Source organism: Syngnathus floridae, chromosome 8, assembly GCF_059516105.1.
Source record: "Syngnathus floridae isolate MCC-2025c chromosome 8, RoL_Sflo_1.0, whole genome shotgun sequence".
NCBI classification, from domain to species: Eukaryota; Metazoa; Chordata; class Actinopteri; order Syngnathiformes; family Syngnathidae; genus Syngnathus; species Syngnathus floridae.
The window spans coordinates 8,176,616-8,199,303 of NC_142420.1; the positions used below are offsets into that span (position 1 = coordinate 8,176,616).

At 40.2% G+C, this 22,688-nt stretch overlaps 1 protein-coding gene across 10 annotated transcripts in view; it reads left to right on the forward strand.

The window, feature by feature from the left end:
• Positions 1-22,688, forward strand: part of LOC148394353 (partitioning defective 3 homolog B-like) — a 96,273-nt gene that overhangs the window by 39,180 nt on the left and 34,405 nt on the right. For 6 of the 10 annotated variants that reach the window (XM_088382626.1, XM_088382625.1, XM_088382627.1 and 3 more), the window contains 15 exons: positions 1,854-1,937; positions 2,030-2,155; positions 2,671-2,923; positions 3,028-3,136; positions 4,395-4,534; positions 4,600-4,728; positions 10,327-10,518; positions 10,659-10,817; positions 12,027-12,165; positions 14,125-14,227; positions 14,319-14,419; positions 15,543-15,587; positions 21,280-21,495; positions 22,301-22,351; positions 22,427-22,531. In XM_088382626.1, the coding sequence (XP_088238752.1) occupies positions 1,854-1,937; positions 2,030-2,155; positions 2,671-2,923; positions 3,028-3,136; positions 4,395-4,534; positions 4,600-4,728; positions 10,327-10,518; positions 10,659-10,817; positions 12,027-12,165; positions 14,125-14,227; positions 14,319-14,419; positions 15,543-15,587; positions 21,280-21,495; positions 22,301-22,351; positions 22,427-22,531 (1,952 nt within the window). The remainder of the gene's footprint in view (positions 1-1,853; positions 1,938-2,029; positions 2,156-2,670; positions 2,924-3,027; positions 3,137-4,394; positions 4,535-4,599; positions 4,729-10,326; positions 10,519-10,658; positions 10,818-12,026; positions 12,166-14,124; positions 14,228-14,318; positions 14,420-15,542; positions 15,588-21,279; positions 21,496-22,300; positions 22,352-22,426; positions 22,532-22,688) is intronic. The other 4 variants (XM_088382630.1, XM_088382629.1, XM_088382633.1 and 1 more) reach the window with 4 other exon arrangements.

A 22,688-nucleotide genomic window follows, 5' to 3' on the forward strand; every position in this document is an offset into this window, starting at 1 on the left:
CCATCACACAAGGTACAAAAATACAGCGTATTCATTCAAAATCTAAATTATTCAATTTTTTTGTCTTTATTTTTGTATTTGCATACATTAACATTTTGCATAACATTAACATTTTTTTCCTCATTTGCATTCACTCCACTCCTGTTTTGTGCGATGCACTTTGAAGGTCCGCTTGTGAAAATGTGGGAGTGCAAGAGGAGAATGATTCATTCAGTCCATTCGAAAACAGATGACAGGATGAAAATGCTTCGTTTTGTAATACGCTTCCTTTTGGCGTAATTTCTCCTCTGTTTGTCAGTCTTTCATATCAAGCATCAATGAAGTGGCAAGAGGGGAACACCTGCTCTTTTCATCTGTGTGTTTATATGTGTGCATGTGTGTGTGTGTGTGTGTGCTCTATTGTCCTTCTCCTTCCTCTCTCTTCTCATCCAATTTTTCCATCTTTTTCACAGTTCACGCCACTTGAGGTTTTTTTTGTGTCAAAAATCAAAAAGGAAATGTAAATGAATCCCAAGTACTTGATTCTGTGTTTTGGTGAGTGCCTAAGAAATCAGAGCAGAGTTGCAGGAAGGTTGTTTTTTTTCTTCTTCCCCTCGTTCATATTAATACTATTCATTAGCTTTAATTAATTCTGTGCTTCCTTCATTTCACTTTATCGAACTTACAGTGCGCACTCGCTTCAATTTTCCTTCCTCTGATTTCTTTTTTTTTTTGGTCATTTTTGCCCTCATCGTTTTTATTCATTTTAGTGGCAATATAGTTCTCAGTATGGGAAGATTGGCAAGTTTATTAAGTTCTTAGCTCTTTTGTTGCTTAATCAATATGTGGTAAACTATATTTAATCTTTATTTATATTTTCGACTTTGTCATTTGGAAGTCTTCATCAACATGTAACTTGTAAAAGAAAAAAACACACATTAAGTTTTGTTTTGTGTTTTTGTTTCTGGTTTAAAATTGGTCACATTTTATTATGTCGTCGCTACGAAGGTTTCCATGTATGCTGATTTAAAGATTAATTTTATTTCCCCTCCCTGGCCACATCCGTTTACTTCTCCACCTTCTACTTTCACCTTCTACTTTCACCTTCACGTTCTTTAATGACGATCAGGCAGCACCGGCCTGATTTGTTTATCCTGAATGTGGAGGAGAGACGAGATTTAATGAGAACGCATACCTTTCATGGCTTGCCCTTTGCCACCCGCCATGATCAACAATCGCCTCTCTGAAGTCTATCACCGTACCTACTGCTTAGTTCGTTGGGTGCTTTCGCACGAGTGGACGGTGTTAAGAGAGAGCGAGACAAAAAAGAACAGATGGCATTGGAGACATAATTGAGGTTGTAGCTACACAGCACAAAACTAACCTGATACAAACTTCTTAAAACATACACAGAGGGTGTTAGGGGAAGGATTATTGGCTGCGCTCTCATAGATAAACTAATCAAACAAAAGACTTCAATGAGCACTCAAATTTAAACAGATGCAGTACAAACTAGCTTCATGGGAACAATCCAACTTCAAAACATACTCACAGAAGACGAACAAGGAAGCGATAAGGAGAACCAAAATTGTTGGCTAACATCCGCGCACAATAAGTGGATGACTTTCAATAAAATAATCCCATTTTTTGAACACAAAGGGTTGTGTTCAGGGATTAATTTCACACAACATCCTCTAAAACAATGCCTCTGTTTGTCAAAATGGTGTATCAGTCCAGCATAGAATTATTCATTCTTTCACGTTTGTATAAAAGAATTTTCTTCCTGCATTTCACATTTCTAATGCTTAGATTTATGTTGAATTATTTTTGCAAGAAATTGAGGATTGTTAATATATTTTTTTTCATTTGTGTAGCCTAACCCGCACAGTGGAGATCCTGGGAGGGGACAGTCCTTTGGGAATCCACGTGGTTCCTTACTGCTCATCTCTCAGTGGACGGTGAGTTTGGTTCACACAAACCTAAATACCTCAGAAGATCTTTTTTGAAGTACATAAATGGCTCGACAATACACTTGTTACTCTGCTCCCAGGTCTCTCGGTTTGTATATCCGTGGAGTGGAGGAAGAAAGTCGCTCCAGTAAGGAAGGTTTGTTCCAGGAAGATGAGTGCATCGTCAAGATAAACAACACCGACCTCATGGACAAGACTTTTAGCCAGTGAGTTAACTCCGACTTTTGTTTTTCAGGCCAAAATTAGCCATAACTTAATTGCTCGATAGACTTTCATGTTCCTAATGTCACCTCCTTCTTATCAGAGGGCTCATCTAACATGTAGCGACATCACAGAACAAAACAAAAGACGCTGCTGGCAGATGTCTGAGGAGTAATCCACGGAGAACACATTTTTTTTTTTTTTCTGCTCATTCCGTTCAGAAGATTTGTTCAGGACTCATTTGAGACTTGATGTTTGTCAGTGTTTATTACACCGGCGAAGTAGCAGGCAAGCGGGCTAACATGGCGCCGTTTGGGGATGTAACCTAATTGTAGAACATTACAAGACATACGCATGAATTTGCAAGAAATTATATGCTTTAATGATTACATTTCATTGATGTAAAAATAAATAGTAAATTTGATTTCTTTGAGATGCACCTGCATAATGTCTTTTTGCCCTTATTAATCTCGAATGATTGTGTGTGTTTTTAAGATTCTCTATTTTTGCCCTTTCCCAGAGCCCAAGAAATTTTCCGTCAAGCCATGCACTCCCCGGTGGTCTCTTTGGAAGTACTTTCCTCATCCAACAGAGAGCGCTTTGAGAAGAGTCTGATAGGTCAACTGTTTAGCAGCAATGCCGGTCCTGACAGCAGTCCCCGAGTTCCCAAAACCAAAGAGCCGCCTCCGCCTGTCAAAGCCAAACCCGTGTTCAGGCCTCCTGAGAGCGCCATCGTGAGAGTGGCAGAAGATGCTGGCTCTCTAGAAGCCGCTGTGAGTCTCAAGCGCCTCCGCTCCAAGCTAAACTTCTCATGTCCTCTGCAGGATTTGACTTTTTATTAAACTATTTAATACTGTCCTCTCTCCTGTCTGCGTAGAGATCCCAAGGTGGAAGCGAAAGCTCGCTTTCTGATAAAAGCCCTGCCCTGTCCAGTCTGATGGCCAGTAAGAAAGCAGGGCGGAGATTAAGAATTGACCTTAAGAAAGGTAAGTCATGCCACACAACATAGATTTACTTTCATATCTGAGATCCTTTTCATCCATCAAGTCCAATGCACTTCCAAGCCCCAAATATAATACAAACCAATGAAAAGGGAAATATAAATAACAGAGTGGCTTCTTCTGCCCCGCCACTGCATATTATAACCTTGGAATGTCTGTTGCAGACCCCTACTTGATTTTTTTTTTTTTAAATTGTTTATTTGTGACCAACCCTACCCTTGGTCTTTTCCCAAATCAAGACTTCCAAAAAATACATTTTTGAGTATCTATAATATATGACTATAATGACACTATTGACAGCATCTCGCGTAGTATCTTAGAATGGGTAGCTGCTTTCTCTCTCACCCTTTTTTCCCCATTCCTCGCTCTCCTTTCTCTCTCCATCTTGACTTGTTCTCTTCAAGGTCTATTAAGTCTTTATTGATCTGTTCATTTCTGCTGATATGAATTCATAGCGGACCAAACTGCTGACTTGGCACTGCTAAAGAGACCGGACTAAATGAGGTCCATAAACTACACAACCAGTCTGTGTATTGGGCCCTGGCATTCATGTTTGAGTGCTTTCCCTACACATTGTGGGTGTGCGCGCACGCACACGCGCTTGCACGCATGCGAGCCTGCTTTTCACTGATTAGTATTTTAATCTTCCTCACTTCTCTTTCCAGAACATTCACTCTTCCACTGACTTACACCCCATTTCCGCTTTACTGTTCTATACTTCAACTCCCTCCCCATCGTGCCCCACACCTGAACTCTTTGCAGATACCAAGCAGTGTTTTAAAGGAATACACACACCGAGTTCTATCGTTTGTGCGGCACAAAGGGGCACAAAGCACAGTGTGGCGTTAGTTTGCTTCCAGTCAATGGCGAAGTGATTTTCGTACTCCATAACACATGGAAAAGTTGGAGCAAGCTTGCTTAGTTACGTGCCCCAGACTGGCTAGCTGCTATTGTCATGTCAAGTTTACAGCGAAACAATGCGTGTGTGTAATGCAGCTAAGTGAAAATTTCGTTAAGATACAAAATTCTTCAAGCATTCCTTCGTCAGCCCAAATTGAGTTCACAAGTGCACGTATTAAACCGACGTGTGCAGTATGACAAAGGTAAAAAAAAAAAGGACCCAGTCATGGAAGAGAAGACATTTCTGCAACTTATGTTAGAGTTACAATGTTGTACAGATTTTTTTTGTATAGCATTTTCTGACAATAACAAATGTGTTCATGGGTTCAACAATGTCTTTTAGGTTCGGAGGGTCTTGGATTTACAGTGGTAACCAGAGATTCGTCAGTTCACGGGCCCGGTCCCATTCTTGTCAAAAACATTCTGCCACGTGGGGCGGCTGTCAAAGATGGACGCTTGCAATCAGGGGACCGCATATTAGAGGTAGGAATATTCACTCTTGTGCTGCAAGGTTATATAATAATATTTAATGGCTCCTTTGGCTGTAGGTGAACGGCGTGGACATAACAGGTGTCGGACAGGAGGAACTGGTGTGCATGCTGCGTAGCACGCGGCACGGAGAGAGTGTGTGTCTTGTGGTTCTACGACAAGAGGACATGTTTCTGCCCCGCGAGATGGTAAGGTCCACTTAATGCTTTATTTGGAGACCGGATGACTTCCAATCAATCAATTTAATATCGTAATATCCTCTTTCCATTGCTCGATACTTTGAGCCTTTTCTCAATAGCGGCATCGCTATAGGAATCATTTTTGATGGCATAAAAGTTGCCATGTGATTGTGTGGCACATAATGAGCACACTGTAAAGCCTCACGTTAAATTTGTTCCTTCATCACTGGTGATTTACCAATTAATAAAATGCACATTTATTTATTCTCTTTCTGATTTTAAGTCTTCTCTTTATATTCTTTTGCTTGGAAAATATTTTACCGTGACACCTGACATCAAATAAAGTACTTTTAATTTATATTTCGCTCGGGGATTCATTAAAATATTTGTGTGTTAACAGACAATACATACAAATTAAAACAATAATGAATCCTAGCATAGAATTGTTCAGCTTTGCTTAGTTGGCTCTGTGTTGTCCTGAGAGGGCAACGCCATTCAGTTAATGAGTCGACTTCAAAGCTAATTTTCACTTGTAAGAAAGTAATTAATTAATATTCCATTCACGCTTTATGTGACAGTTGGGAGATGACATTTTTTTTTTTTTTTTGCACAATCAGAGTTTAAGTACCGTTACAGCCTTTTGCTCCTGGGGCATTGGGTGTTCAATTATTTCAGCAGCTCTTGTTTCTTCTGAGAAGGTATTTATTTGGCACCTGGCGCACTCAACTAATCTCGAGTTTAGTTTCTACAAATGAGAATGCAAATGTTATCTCGGAAAAATGGAATGAGGTGAGTACTTGAATTGGACAAAAAAAAAAAAAAAAGACAAATCGATGAGGTTCCGGCTCCACGGCTCGGAATTGAAGAACGTGAAAAATGGATGGATTGACTCTCCATTACAGTTAATCGTGAGAACTGATTAATTATACGGTTGAACTGCAATTTCTCATAGAATAGCTTAGCTCAGCTTGAATATGTCAATAAAGTAGCAATGCGTGTGTGTGCGTGATTTGGACATGATTATTTAGTGACCGTGTACAATCTATACTGCAGACAAACAGGGCAAGGAATAGAGAATGTAACCATTATGCTTGACTAGATTGGTTGGGGCTCTGGCCAAGCAATGAGACTACCGGCACACAAAAATAGACCACGTCTGTATGTTTTGGAGCAATGTTCCAGTTTAAAGTTTGGAGGGACATTCTCAAAGTTGAGAGTTGTTGTCGCGTTGATGATGAGGGAAAGAACTTTAGTTGTATATCATTAAAGATGCCTCCAAATTAGTCTTGCTTTATTTATTTTTTAAGTTTAAGTTGTCACAAAATCAAATATATTTAGAATCAAATTCACAGTTCTAATTTTTTCACACACACACAAAGAATTTTTTTCTTCTACCTTTTCGTCAAAAACCTGAAAGAGGTAGAAACAGAAGTGGGTTTTTTTTCCCCAGGTAAAAGATTGCTAGATTCATTGCATATAATCACATAACACAATGTTATGTGGGTTTTGAAAGAAAGATCTGTTAAAGTGCTCAAAAACGTCTGGAGACTAAAAAATACTCCACTTTGTAAACATCCAGCAGTGAACGAGTTAATCGGGATTGCTATTTCATGGCAGGTTGGTTGTGTATGGGATATTGAGCCAGAAGAACCAAGATGAAATAATGGATCCATCTTGTCGATCTACCCCCCACTGCCGATGTTTCACTTCAGACCACCATCTGGTGTTGTTTGTTAACATCTGTGCTCAGTGTAGTACAAACACATTATTATAGTTCTACAGCAAAACACACTCTGGCACCAAGTCACCTCTACCTAAGCATATAATCATGTTAATGAACAAAATGCACAGTAGGTACAGTAGAAACACACACATTGTATATCTAGCTACCGGTTCTGCATCACGATTCATACATTAGAAAAAAAAAAAGAAGAATTCACTATTCAAGATGGCTACCAACTTTGAAAAAAAAATCACTGAGTGATCAGCGATATTGATTACACCAGATGGACCCTAAAGAATATTAAAACAATATTGAGAAGCTCCTTCATTCTGCTCTCTCATTCCGGACACCGTGTTTGTGTGTCATTTTTCACTGGTAATGTCGCCGTTGTGACCTCATGCCACTGTCCTTATACATTTCCCCATCTGTTATGCCCACAGAGACCTGGGCGTGCACACATACACACCAACACACTTGACTCCAAGGCAGCTTTGTGTCTCTGTAGGATTTGCCATCCTCTCAAGGGAGGTCATCTGAGAATGTCTCTTTGTTTTTTCATGCCTACCTGTTTTCTTTTTCGATTAGCATATTGATTTTAGACTGCATTGCAGAAATGTTGGCCAACATTGAATACACATTAGCTTCCACTAAATCGAAATAAAAAGATATTCTAAGAATGAAGCGCCAAGCCAAAACAATACCAAATATACCTTACATATGATGAATATGTTTTATAATAATACATGTGAAATATGAAAAATAGTTAACTCTTGTAAGAAAGCGAAGTGTGGGGAGTCTCTGCCACCATCAACCTTTTGATATAGTATCCCTTCTTTGTCGCTTGTTTGTTTAGGAAATAGGTGGCAATACCACAAAATAACACAAGTGCGAAAATAGAGCTGGTGCCACAATAAAAATGTCCCTGTTGATAGTTTATTCAACTTTGTCCCGGATCTTCTGAAGTCTTTGTCTTTGCTGTCCGAGTTGAAGAGAAGCAGCGCAGCTTCCTCTGACATCTTATCACGGACTTGAGTGGGATGATGCGCTCTTGGGCTGAGCAGATCTGAACATCCATCCAAATGCTCCAGTGGGTGGGGATTAGATTTAAAAACATGTACAGCTAACACCAAGCACATGGCCTAACACATGGAACACACACAAAAGAAAAGCTAAGAAGACATGAGAATGTGATGCATCTCAAAGCACAACTAAAATGATAAGTTATTTCATCTTCCTTTCTCGGACTATCTGCTGGTTTCCCCTTGAGGCAGAAAAACTTTTTGACTCCCTACCATAAACTTCTCGTTGGAGCCTTTACCCTTTGGCATTCAGGTAATCGTTGGAGAAGTGTGATGAGTGATTTGACAGCGAGGGCTTTAAGTTGAGTAGGCACAAATGGGAAAGTTATTTACCAAAGTCATGAGCCCGACGCCTTGAAAGACAGTGTTACTGATTGCAGGAGCAACTATTATCATCCAGGATTCATAATGTTTCAAGAAGATATGCAATAAGACCAGTGGCCATAAAGTGCTGTGGCTAAATTAAACAAAATAAACTGTACAATGCAAATTTCCTCTCGTACTACCCGTCTTTTTCCACATTTTCTCTCTGTATTTCCGCCTTTGCCTCATCTAAATGATTTGTGCGTGCGAGTCGGTCATGCTTAGTTTAATAAATCACATGCACACCAATAGACAAGAGACCTGAGACCTGTTAATGGTACATAATCCAGTTGATCCGTCATCACGGTAAGACATTTAAATGTTAAACGACCGGCATGGGGAGGTTCATTTGCAAACATCTTTTTCTATAATGAGATGCGTTTGATAGAGTACCTATAACAGCCCACAGAAAATCGCATCAGCATAAAGTACTTTTTCTTATTTGTGTTTTCCATTTGAGCCATCGTACACAGTCATGATTAAACAACAATTGCCATGAGACATTTTGTACATAACACCATCATGGATTCTATCTATATGGACTTATTGCAATAGTTGTATCATGCAATGAAAATGTTATGCTCTATTATATTAATTTCACACACAAACTCGCTGATTAGTAGTTTTGCCTCCGTCTGTTTTTTAAACCCACTGGAGAAGTCACTAGAGGTTATGCATTGTTCAACAAGAAGGTGGAATTAATCAGCTCGATAAACAATATGATATGATTTGAATACTTCTGTCAGATTCTATGAACATCTCACGGCCCATGGGAAGTCTCACCTGCTGCTGAGATTTGTTGGTTTAAGTTCTGTATCCAAATCTGTCATTCTTCCAGAATTGTTTATTTCTGCAACATGATAAAGAATTGGGATTGTATCGTAATTAAGGATGTGGGAATAAAATACTGTAGTAGGAGTAGCTGAAATACTTGAGAGGTCTAAAAATGTTCCATTATCTGTCAGCAGTTCTTCCTGGTGTTTATCTTTTCTGTCTGGGCTTGTGTTGCCTCCTATCCTGTCTAGACACTGACTGTCAGTCTGATCAGGACACTGTGCAGGAAGGAACATTCTAGTAATCCCTGCACTGTATATCCATACAAAAGGAATATGACAATTTATTAGAGTTCATTCAACCTGAAATGTCTTGTAAATTTGACACACTACAGAGAAAAAGGTGCTGACAAACCTCCCAAATTTGATTGATTAAAAGATACCGGCTAGCTTATAAAATAAGGCGTAAAAATTGTGAATTATCTTCGTGGGCATTTCTGTTGAATGCCTGAAACCCAGCCCTGCTGAAAAATAAATACTACTTTCTTGAGCACCAGCACAATACTTTGTCTACTTTCTTAGGCCTTGACATCGCCACATATTTGAGCTGTGACAATATATCCGGTTAACCCTTGCACATCATGGCGAGAGGCTACAACAGCTAGCTTGCAAGCTAACAGGCTAGCAGGGTTTCTCTCATTCGACGGGCAGGCAGCAAGATTGTTCGTGCCGTCACTTCACGGATTAGGAATTTAAATAATGACACTGAGCTGTTTTGTAAATTCAAGTATCTAGGAAAGATGCATTTTCGGGGCATTGGCATAGCTAGCTAGCTAACTGCATGCTGTTGTGGTAGAAATAAGCTCTCGTCTCTTTATTTAGTGAGAGCTCCTACTTTGCTGATAAGAAGCATGTTAAATTTGCCGGTCTTATTCTCGGCTGCTTCATAGAAGATGCTCATGCCCCAGCTCTATTTCTAAGGCCGCGTACACCCCGTGAGCCCTGTAGCCCTGGAAACCGGTCCATCTAGCATCTTGTTGAACCTTTTAGCTGTCATCATGCATTCCATTTGCAATTGCTACATGGATCATGATGGATGCCTATTATGTCTGGGTTCACCTGAGGCAGAGGACTGACAGATTATCCCTGTACTGGTTGTAGCCGCAGGCGACTTGCAAATGGGAATGGTTCCGTTGCTTGGGAACATGTGCTTACTGTACAATGCTTTGATGATGAATGTTCTGCTCTGCTTTGCCGGGCTTTACAAAATGATTAGCATACGCGCTCAGTTGTAGCTTTAGGGGAACCTTGTTGATGAAAAGCAAACAGGAGACAGAGAGGAAAAGGCTTTTTCTGTAAGTGACAGGTTCATATTTGTTTAAGGGGGAAGTTTGCGTGGCTTAAAATCCTCAGTCCCCGATCAAAGCCACACCCCTCATTAACATAAGGAAATAATTTATCACTTAAATTGAAGAAAAAAATGTTAAAAAAAATAAGAAGGAAAAACTTAAAACTACATTTTACGTTCATAGCACTCCACCTTCTGTTTCCAATTGGTTGTTTTTCCTCGGGCGCGGTGACTTTTACAAATCAAATTATTATTCGTTATTTTAATGGTAAATTGAAAAATGATTCAATTCGCCATTCCTTGTTTTCTCTTCTGCTTCAGAAAGATGAGGGGCCTCGCGACCATGGCTTAATTTTGGAGAATGGAAAGGAGCAGCTCATGTTCGAGGTGCCCCTCAATGACTCTGGCTCCGCAGGTTTGGGTGTCAGCCTCAAAGGAAACAAGTCGAGGGAGACAGGAGAGGACTTGGGAATTTTCATCAAATCTGTCATACATGGAGGAGCTGCTTACAAGGTGAGCGACCTACAGTGAAAAAGGTCCCTCAAATTTCCAGTGACCCTAAATGAAACCAACATTACCTTTACTTTCCCATTGTAAAATGTGCTACTTGACCCATTTTTGAAGGGCATCCAATGAACATATTTGTGGTACAGGATGGACGTCTGCACGTCAATGATCAGCTGGTCGCCGTGAACGGAGAATCTCTGCTCGGACGCTCCAATCATGTGGCCATGGAGACACTCCGCCACTCTATGTCGCATGAGGGAAATGTCAGAGGGACCATTCAGCTTGTGGTGATGAGAGCACTGAAGGTACACAAACAAAGATGCAAGTCAACTTTGGCAATCTTTAATTTTAATATTTTTTTCCCCGAAGACTGTTTCCTGTACCCTTTCTTTGGCTCCCGTGGAATAAAGGAGACTTCTTTTTCACAGACTATTGACTTTGCCTCTTTCCACAGTGACTTTTCGTCGCTTTTAGCTCCATTTATACTTGACACGAGTCTCCCCGCTCTTTTTTTCTGCTCTTACCAGCTAACTGCAAAAGAGCATTTGCACCGGTTTTGTCCTTGCGCTTTTGTGAGTGCGTGCGTGTGACTTGGTGTTCATCTCTCAGCTGTATCTCTTTTCTCTATCAGTAAAAAAGGTTCTTTTCATCCTGGCTGCTATTCAGCAGATCCACTTTGCATCGCTCCGTAGAATCTATCAAGGGCCTTGTGCCACACTGAGCTTGACTCGAATGTAAATGGCTTTTTTTTTTCATTTTGCATTGGCTGCTGGTAGTGGAGCGGAAGTACAGATCATGGATGTTCAGTAAAAAAAAAAAATCACCGCTTCAGACATTTCACTGTTTGTACTGTTGCTTGAAAATAAGAGTTCCTCAGCCCTTTAGTCACAGATATTATAAGAAATATGGGCTGCGCGTACTAAAAGCTATAAGACATTAGCATAACAATGTTCCGATCTGATTTGTGAGCGTAGATAAGAAACTGCGGAGATCCGCCTGTCGAAACAATAAAACGTATGAACCACTAAAATATAAAAAAACACAGCGGTGTCCACTCATGCGATGGATTTGTCGCTGAGCATGTGGCTTTCTTTTGCAAAATATTCATCGCCCTGCCAGACAATATTGATGTGTTCAGCGAAGAAAAGAAATTTTTGGGAGTTTGTTTGAGGTCTTTCTTGAGAGACAGAAAACTACATGCATATGCATATATGTTAATTAATACACCGTTTCTGCTTACCAGACAAACTATGAATATATGCTAATTTAATTCCCAAAGAACTCTCATGAAAAAGACAGAAATATATTACAACATTGAAATGCCTGATTTGTTTTTCTCAGTATCTTAAAGAGGCCGAACTGTCTACGCAAGTGCAGTTATAACAGCTGTCATTGATATGACTTTCCCAACTTTTATTACGCAGGCTCGTTATGATATTTTTTTTCTCAGAATAATGAACAATAGACTGTAAAATTGTTGTTGAGGTCACAATTCTGAATGTGTCATTTTTCAGGATCAACATGGTCTGTCATCCAGTCGCTCACTTGACAACTCCCCGATCCCGTCTCGGTTGATGAATCAAACCAACAGTCCCGCAGGATTGGTTTACCCGACTAACTATCACGTCAACAGCGCACTCCACACATCTGATGGTGAGTTCGTACAGTAAATTAAAAAAACAAATCACCAGTCCTTTCAACCCGCTTTGAATTATTGTAGCATTGCTTTATGTCCGACATTTCAATAAGAAAAGAAGAAGTAATGACAAGAGGAGGCTTTTATGGATGCAATAGATTTTTTTATTCTTCTAATAGCTTTGGCGTGACACGCGGGCTGTTTGTCAAGCTAGCTACAATGGCTACAAAGTTGATTTATTAACCTGATTGGCTTTTTATGGATATAACACAGAAAAAACATTTTCCCAACCACCTTGTACTTTTTCTTCAAATATACTGTCTCATAAATTATTTCTTGTGTCAGGGTCAAAATATTCAATTACATTTTGATGATAGTAATCAGACCAGATACACTGTAAATAACTTTTAATTTCGAAATTAAATAAAAACCTGATCGCAACAAATTTCTCCTCAACTCAATTTTAGATTTTGGCCCTTTAAGGTAGAGCAATTCAGGCAAAAGTTCTGCCTGAGCAAAGTTATTTAGTTTGAGAAAATCATTTTGTGTTGTTGAAACAGCTGGCATTTCGTTTTCCAATAACTTCAGTCAAACAGAGGCACTGACTTAATAATCAAAATCAAACTAATTAATGTTTTACGGATGAACTAAAAACAATTGGGACAGCGACTGTCATCTACTTGACAATTTTAATTAACGATGACACCCTTTTGCCTTTTTATTTCTCCCTCACTCTTTTTACCTTGCTGTTTATCCTTCCTCTGGTGTTTGTCAAGCTTCTCCTGTGTTTTAGTTGAGGCAATGTTGACCTTCTTCACCTAATCTGTTTAGTATATGAGCTTGCATGAGTTTGCACAAACATAGTGTGTGCGAGGCTATTTTTATTTTTTTTTAATTTGTGTCTCTGGAGTTTGCAGATGTGCGAGCGTTCGAGTAAGCACGCTCGTGCTCTGATTGTTAGCCGGAATCAAACTGTGTTATCTGTGTGTGTTTTGTGTGTTTACGCTGGATGTGGTAAACATGTCTGACCTTGCTCTTCAAATTCACCTCATCTACAGTGTCATTCACATGTACACAATAGTGAGGACATTTTTCAAGTGTGTATATTTCGAGCTAAGTGTCACCGTGTGAATGACGCGTGAGCTACGAAAGCGAAAAAGGAGAGAGGGTTCCAAATACAGAAGGTCGGACGCACAAAAAAAAAAAATGGGCATCTGCTACTGCTACCGGATGATTTATCTTTTAACAGAAAAAATGCCTTTTTCACATCAAAGAGTGGGAGGCAGTGAGAACAGATTTGTGTGTGTGCGCACGAGGTGAAAGAAGAATGTGTTTTTGACAGTGGAGCCGATTAAGGTGCTGGCAGTGACGAGAAATGACTAAGTTTGACGGGGAAAAATGGAAAATGGAGTGGAAGATGTGATGATTAATGGGAGATCTGAAAGGCGCAGTAACAAAAAAAATATTACATTGTAAGATGACAACCAAAGTTACAGTGCAGCTACATGGAAAGTATTTTATCAAACGTTGGCATACATCTAATTATTCTTTATGGAAACATTTTTACTTTTTAGTTTAAAATGGCTTACCTTATCTAGAATCCAGCATCGTATTGTAAATCTATGGCACTCCGTGTTCCGAAGAGGAGAGCCTTTGTTATTTTTAAAAGGAACATTTGGGACAATTAGGATCTCAGAGAAATAACCTCGCTGAGAATTGAGCAAAGAACTGCTAATTCACTCAGGAGGTTCTCCAGGAATCCTGTGTGCAGACAGAAGAAAACATACTTTTGGTATGATTTAGATTTAATGAAAGGTTTGTTGTGGTTGTATAAGCCCTCGCAACTCAAAACATACAATAAAATAAAAGTGATTGTGTCATTAATAGCAATAAACAGACAATAAGCCAATTAGTCTGCAATGTAATGTATGGACCAAAAAAAAGGGCACTGGACATTGGCACTGTATATTTTTCAGGGTCCTATGCGAGTTATTCTCACATTGATGACGAGGCAGATCACAATGGACATGGTACCGAGGCAAGAAGCTCTGCTCAGCCGTTCTCCTACCTACACGAAAGGTGAGTTGATCATTTCAGCGATTGAGACATTTTGTACTTTTAAAAAATATTCTAAGAGTTTAAATGAACATGTTGGTGATTCTGGTACCAGGAAAATGTCTCCGTCCCAGTACGACGCCCAGCAGCAGTTCCAGCATGTGAAGGCCTCCAAGAGCGTTGACTTGGGCACTGCTCCAAACCAGACACACACTGGTGGGCATTTTTTATATTTAGCTTTTCATGCATTTTCAGTCACTCCTGGGGTTGAATTAGCAATTCCAATTTAATATGATTATATGACTTTTTTTAACTGTTTAGATCCATTTCTAATATATTAATACAATGCATGAAACAACTGAAATGCATCACGATGAATATCACGCAGTCATAACATGGATGTAAACAAATTTGAAAATTCATATCTCGGCAAATTCTTTTGTGTTTTGCAGACGTGGATGTATCTATGCCACCATTCAGTGCATTTCAATGAAAATAATAAGCTCATTATATTAGCTTCAACCAATCTTTGGAAATGAAATGAGACATCTCAACTGCACCCGTATGCATATTTACACTTTATCTGCGTGAAACCAAAGTAGACGCACGGCGACTTGCCAAAAGTCTGGGGCTGCAGAAGCCGTCATAAAAATTAGCCACAAACTGATGTGGTCAGACGTATTCACCAATGCACAGTGCTAGAATTACGTTTTACGCTTGCTTTTGATTAGGAAAATATTTGCAGCGCACAGCCATTTACTGTTTGGTTTTTGTGGTCTTGTGTGTATTTGGCAGAGAGCTACCCGCCGGTTGGTGTTGGCTTTTCATCTTTTTTTTTTCCTTTTCATTTCTTCACCGCAAAGGGCAAAGAATAGCTCAAAAGTGCCTTTTTTAAAATAGGTGAAAAGTAACCCAAAGCTTGACTAGGGACAATTATGAAAGCTGTGGTGTCCAACAGAGGAGAAAAAGGCCAACACAGCTGGTTCAGTTTGAGTGGTGAAGAAACAACATGACTGAATAGCGAGGGGGATGATGGAAAGAGGCGAAAGTGAAGTGACGTCTTAGAGATGAAAGCCCCGACTGATATGTTCAAAGAGAAAAGTGAGTGCTAGTGATGAATGAGATGACTTGCTTGCGAGCTGTGATGCTGACTAAACATTCCGGGATGAAGATCAGATGGTCCCGATGACAAGTTTGGCGGTGGGGTTGAGAAGAGGGACTTTGGCACATTTGGAAATTTCTTCATGATGAGTGGAAATTTTGAAGATCAAGTAGAGTCCAATTTGAAATGTGGATTGTATGTGTTTCAGGATTATTGATAATTTTTTGTTTGTTTCAGGTACAGATGTGAGCCATGAAGGATCCCAGGTTGAAAACACTGCAGGTGAGGAAACCTTCTCCAAATGACTACTGAATTATTTTTTTCCCGGTCATAGTTTCAGCCCAAAATTACCTTCCTACACTGTGAACAGATACCAGGCACAAACCATACTTGAAAACTAAAAAACAACCCTTTTCTCAAATCATTCTCTGCATTGAATTGAATGGAAATGCCAGTAATCCGTTCCAGCCTTCAGAAAAATGTTTAATAAGAAAAATCATAATAAGTGAATATGATATAAAGACATTTATATAAAAATATAATAATATAAAGAAATGTTTATATTAGAAAGAAACCTTTTGACATTTTTGGTTCAACTCTATGGACATGCGCCGCTTCTTCTGGTGTGCACACCCGGGCCACCTGGGGGCAGTATAATCCCATCACTGCCACCATACAGTGCTCATATCTCAGATTTTGGCTCATAAGTCAAAACAAAATAATCGAAAGATGACTCTTATCTTAAAACTCCCAACTCCCATATCATAAAGGGCATCACTGTAAATAAAATAGTGTGTCAGCGTTTACTAGTGAAGACAAGGAATTTAGTTTATCTTATTACAAAGTCAGTCATTTATTGTGACTTAAAGTGCGTCAGCTTTTCTGGAAAATACCTTTCAAACGTTTTCCACATTCTACTTTTTTTTCTCAGCTTTAAAGTTGTCATTACGTTTCATTTAAAAGGTCCATAACCATTAAAAAAAATGGGAGCTAGCACACAGGCATAATGTGCATTACGGCAAAATCATGGGCAGAATGCAACATGTGCTTTCTAGAAATGAAACGCTAATAAAAGAGAAATTACTTCTAACCGCTGGAAAAATTGAGGGCAAAACATGTTTCTTTTCGAACCCTTTCCCAGAATTGGTTTGGACCTGCTTCTTTCATCCTGATGCATATTTTATATGCTCGAGTTTGGGAAGGACAATGCGTTCCGGATGCAGTATAGTATATATAAGTAGATTATCCCAATTATTGTCCACACCAAACTCGGTTCAGTCGCATTTCTGTCCCAACTCAATTCAGGACTTTTGAGGAGCACAGATTTGATAAAACAGTGGGCAGTATTGGGTGAGCTCTTGGGAAAAACATCAGCGGCTGTGAAACCGTCATTTATGGGAATGCTGTTTTTTTTTCTTTAACTTCCCGCCACGATTTTCCACCTCCACACCCCAAAAATCAACACACAATTTGATGATCATCCTTTCCATATGGCGTCCTGGTGATGATGGAAATTCTTCATCATACATTGGCACATAATCCACTCCACATTATATTGTAATTAAGCAGACTCAGAGATGAAGGTGTGACATAAATGGTAGTTCATATTGCATGTGAATTCTCTCACATAATATTAGGCAGTATAGAAATTCAATACGGCAACGGTCGGGGAAATGCCTCGACTGATGCGCATCATATTCACACGCTCGACGAGAGATATTGCGTTACAATGATCCTAATGATTGCGCTAATCGTTTCGGAGAGATAAAGCATAAAATCAGCACTAATATTTTCTGGAGCAAAACTTTTTCAACTGCACTTGGTCTCTTACCCGGAGCCACTTTAAATAGGACGGAACGGTCTGCTAAGCATATTGCTGATCGGACAAAAAAAAAAAAGCAAGTGGTTCTACTTGTGTTTCTTCTTTTACCGTGTTAATAAAAACAGCCCACAGCTTTGTGTGTGTGCGTAATGAGCACATGAATATGTGTAAAAATGTATTCATTTATGCACAAAAGTGGATTTTAAATGTGTGTCAGAACGTATTACCAGACGGTAGAATAAAACACTCGGCACAAGTCGATCCATTTTCTAATGACCTTTTTTGCAGAACTTCTATTTGGAGTAAAATACTTGTCAGCTTTTCGGTTTGCCTGTTTAATGTCGTCTTCTCCCCCAATTATTTCTTCCTCCATCCACCGCTAATGTCCTCACTCTTGTGCTCTCGCTTGCCCTCTCGCAGTCTTTTTCTCGCCGACAGCATTCCGGCTTAGAGGCTGACAATCAGGCAGAGGGGCTTAGGAGGAACAACGGCTCCCTGAAAATGTGTTTGTACGTGATGCTGAGGGAGACCATTGTCTGAATCTCTCCCTCGTGCAACTTTGACTTTGATGGCAGTCACATACTGCCAAGACTCTGCCAAAAAAAAAAAAAAAAGTGTCTTCAGAGACGTTTCTGCCTCTGCGATTGTTTATTGCTATCTGTTGCCTTCTTCTTCTTCTCCTCATTTTTTTTTACAGATTTGTCTTTTTGTCCATTGTTTCCTTGTCTTGCTGGTTCTTGCTGACTTTACTTGGGATTCAAGCTCCAAGCCACCTACTTAGGCTTATATGGATTGACGTATTGATTTGTCAGTGAGCGAGCGAGAGAGAGTCTCTGTGGGTGTGTACACGTGTATATCACCGCACATTAGCTGTCTTCTCAACAGACCTTAGACACGCAGTACAAATAGCTCAGTCTCTTCTCCTGTCTGTTTGCATCGGTAAACGTTTGCTCCGCCCTCGTAGCAATATGGCACACGGGGTTCAAGAGCTTTCTTGGCTGCTGCTTTGTATATACGCAATGCTCCTTGACCCCCATCTCCGTTTTCTCCAGTAAGCCAATAAAAGTGAGCAGTAATCAGTACTGTCCTCTTTTTGCTGGCCAACCCATTTGTCTCTATCAGCTTCCACTCGGTTATCAATGACATGCGGGTGGATCGTATATGTCATGGTGCTTGAAAGAGAACGGCAACAAGAGAGAGAGGCCATTTGTTTCTGTCCTCATTTGTCAGGAACTTGCCAGAAGATGACTTGGTTTATAAACAGCTGTGTCGGCGAAGGAGGAGAATTGCTTGTATACTTAAGACGGCAGTCCTTAACATCCATAAATATTGCGTCTGTATTTTTTTTTTTTGGTTCTCCATTTCTTTGGTTCTCGGACGGAGTGAGGTCAGCTTATCATTGAAATATTATCGTCTATCTCAGCGCTACTTTTGCTACAACGTGGATGTTCTTGAATATTTTTCTTAACTTACCGTAAGGAGGTTCTTGGATACGTTTAAACGTGGTTAATGGGATTTGCCATCGGGGACTAATAATAGTTGTTCACCCAGGGCAAATGAAACAAATTGCTCATTTCACTGTAATCTTTTTTTTTTTTTTTGCTGTGATTTAAGATGTGAATTATCGGAGATAAGATGTCATGTATAATGCATGTTTTGGAATTAGAGCTATCAGATCAAGGATCATCTTGATAAAAGGGATCATAAGCATCTAAACAAGCCTGATATCACTTCTACTAATATTTTATCGCTTAAGGCATGGATGATTCAAAGGAGCCCATGACTTTTTAAGTTTTATTACTAAGTGGTGCAGTCGGACGGGAATTAAAAGAAGTACACGCTTAGCTAGGTAGGTTCTCTTGCATTTAGTATTGTCAGTTTTATTATCTCAGTGAACTCCGGATCAGAACCAAGATGAGTTTTGGGATATGACTACAATGTTTTTTTTGAAATGGTTCAATGTGACATTTGTCTCAAGGAGCTTGCATTGCATCTCAGGTCGCCTTGGTGTGGCCGCAACTGTCAGTTAGGACTTTCAAATCAGGCCCAACTCGTTTGTTTTGCTGCTGTACTGATACAGGAACAGCCTGAACAGGAAGAGGGAACAGTTGGGTGGAGACCGGTTTAACACTAATAATAGCAAAATATGTTGAGTATGTTTAAAGTTCCAAAGCTCCGACTCAGACGAGTGGTAAGTGGCAAGTTGACACGACTGTATTTCTTACTCGCTCACTGTTAGATACCTCCGGAAAACATGTTCCAGGTATATTTTGCATTTGAATGTGGATTTAGAAGTCTAGAACCAAGCTACATCTCTTTTTAAGAGACTGTATGGCGTGTTTAGATTTTCTCCAAGTGAGGATTGTTGGCAGGTCTGCTGGCTCTGTATTGTTGAGCTGCTCCTTAGCGTAATTTTGACTTTGGATGTAGCCTATTGCCTCGATGCCAAGAAAATAGCTTCGGGATAGCTTGGCAAGCTATCTCATTGTGTTTTATTTTCAAGATGTCATGCTCCTCTTTACTCTTAAAATTCCTCACGCTCTTTGTTCTTGTCTTAGTGTCTGTTTTCCTCTGCCAGTATCGTTTTCTACCCTTTCCAACTAATCACTTGTTCTGTCATCTCTCTCTCTCTCTCTGACTGTTTCTTTCTTTCTCGCTCTCCCTCCAAAAGCGGCTTAATGCTATCATCTTACATTTGGACCGCAGTAATTACATTTATGACACAAATCCTGTTAGGAACAAATACTTTGTGTTTGGAGAGCAAGTGTGTTTGAGTGACAACATAACAAACCGCTTTGGGCTTTTGTGTAGGATAACTTCAACTGAAAGCTCGAGAATTGTTGATAACAACGTGACACAAACTAGACTTCATTTATAAATTTGAGCTGAAATTCCAGTCCGGCAATTATGTTCAGCAAAATACTGTTGCTTCATAACATTGTCGTTAAGTCATGATATAGTAACAAGTTAATCGTTGATTGAGTATTTTCGACAAGGCAGCAGCAAACGGTCGTATTTTGTTACCGATTAATTTTCTGGTTATTGTCTGCGTTAATTTATAATTATAATGGGCATCTGGACATAATGTGTGGTGTGTTTATGGATGGGAGCATCACCAGTCATAGCCCCTGTCCATCTCTCCTGCCAGCAGCCAATGTACATTATGCATGCATGCATTCTGTGTGTGTGTGAGTGTGTGTCTGCGCCCAAGTGGGTGGGCCAGAATTGATGCTTCAGTCACGTCGTCATCAGCCTTCTAATCTCAGAACAAAATACACACATCCAAAAACCGCAGGAGCAGTCATGTGTATAGGGAATCATTATCTTAAGTGATTCGGGTTTAGCCATCATGAATCAAAGTGGCATCGTATCGACAATCTCCAGCCATCTCGTGTGTTTGTGTGTGCGTAATGTTAACCTGTACAAATGTATTTGGAGCTGGCAACAGGCCGAGTCGAGCTCACCACTTTCCATCCAACCCCCCCCCCCCTTTTTGCTGTCTGTCACCATGTTCCCAAGAATAAACTTAATCTGCTCTACCTCCCTGATGTTATTCCTCCCTTCCATTTTGTCCAGAAATCACAATATAAACCATTTTTATTAAGGAATTCTTTATTTGGTGAATATTCACACTCCCGCCCAGTCACTGGAAAAAAAAAATAACACCCAGCATTAAATGCGACTTTTCTTTCTTTTTCGTCGTTCTGTTTTTTGAAACATGAACGTGTTAAAACTTTGCAATCCAGTCTGTTACACGCTTGGCATCACCTTTGCATTCTCCAGATGGTCCAACTTACACCTACAATCTCTTTGGCTACATTTCTTTGCAGTCGACTACAGCTCTGTTGCGTTTCATCATTCCTTCTGCGGTTCCCCTTCCTCCCTCGGTAATATCTCTCAATGCGGTCATGATGGATAGCGAACCCGTTGGACTCGAGCAAACACATCCATCACCATCTCAACAATGCCACAGCAAACTCAATCACAGTTTTGGTTTCATGGCACAATTGCTCTCAAAAGGCCACACGTGCCACAGTCTTCTTGACTCCCGGTTAGCTTCTTCTGTTCTCCATCTATTTTTTTTCCTATTTTTAAAATGATGTATTTTAGCAAATAAAACACACACCTTTGTGTTATACTGTTCCCTTTTAGCTCCGCAAACCCCCGCAGGACTCGGCCCGACTCTCGGTTTAAAAAAATCCTGCTCGCTGGAAAGTTTGCAGACGGCTATGTCCGAAGTCAACCGAAAGAATGAACTCCTACCTTTCCATCGCGCTCGTCCAAATATGGCCCGAGGAAGAGGTTGCAACGAGAGCTTCAGGGCGGCTATCGATAAGTCCTACGACGGGCCACCAGAAGACGACGACGGTGAGTATCATATTGGTGTCCAAAAATTTGTCTTGTTGACCGCTTCACAAGACTTGTCATTTGTTTTAGAGCGTTCTCGTGATTAATTGTGTCCCTCACAGTTCTGAGGTGTGGGAACCATACAAACGGCTCAAAGCAATTTTAAATCAACATTTTAGAGCAATTGCTTTTTTAATTTTTGCCCACAGGATTGATTTAGAAAAGATATGTTTCATGAATTTTGGAAGAATCCCAGACTACCACACTGCTGTCAACACAAACAGTATGAAGCAATGCAGCAGATTGCCCTTCAGTACATGATTCAATATTTAGCCGGGGTTTAGCTTTTAAATATTTATTCAGGGGGGTAAACGCTATCTGCTCGCTTTGTTTCACTGTGAGGTGTGGCTCAATTCCCAGTCGTGTTATTAGCAGCAAACTCTTATCAGTCACCAGCAGAGTAATGAGATGGCCTGTTTCAGATCACGACACTACACACAGGATGGGCCTAATAGGGCACGTCAACAGCGCGCACACGCACCGGCCATGTCTGTCATCATGCTTCTAATTGTTCAAAACTTTCCGAGCCCGCTGTTAATTGACAGAGAACAGTCCTTGAGCGTGCCCTCGCCATGAAGTCAAAATGTTTGCATAGCTATGGCAAATAAATACTGTAGCCATGACAGATGGTTGGACATGCATGCTAATTTTTTTTTTTTGCTGCCAATTATGCATGGGTATGCTGGAATGCATTAACAGGATTTTTTTTTTTAAAAAGATTGTTTTACTCAACCTATAGCTTTATGCATTCATTTGTCCTCATCAGGTTCGTGGGGGAGCAGTAGGTATTCCCAGCTGATTTTGGGTGAGAGGCAGGGTACATTCACACTCAGATTCACACGTGTGGACGTTAGGCAATCTTCAATTGACCCTTATACATGCATGTTTTCAGAATTTGATGGAAGCGGGAGTCCGCGGAGAAATCCCTCACAAGCGCGGAAAGAACACGCAAACGCCACACAGGAAAGCCGGAGCTCAGACCCCAACCCTAAGAACTGTGAGGCACATGCACTGCCACTTAAGCATTCCTTAACAGCCACAATCGTTTGGGATTAATTTGAAAGAAGGTTTAAATGCAGTAAAGTTGAAATTAGATCACCAGCGCCTTTGAGTTGCTTTCTTCCACGCCATCCAATTCTCATTGTGTTTCTTAT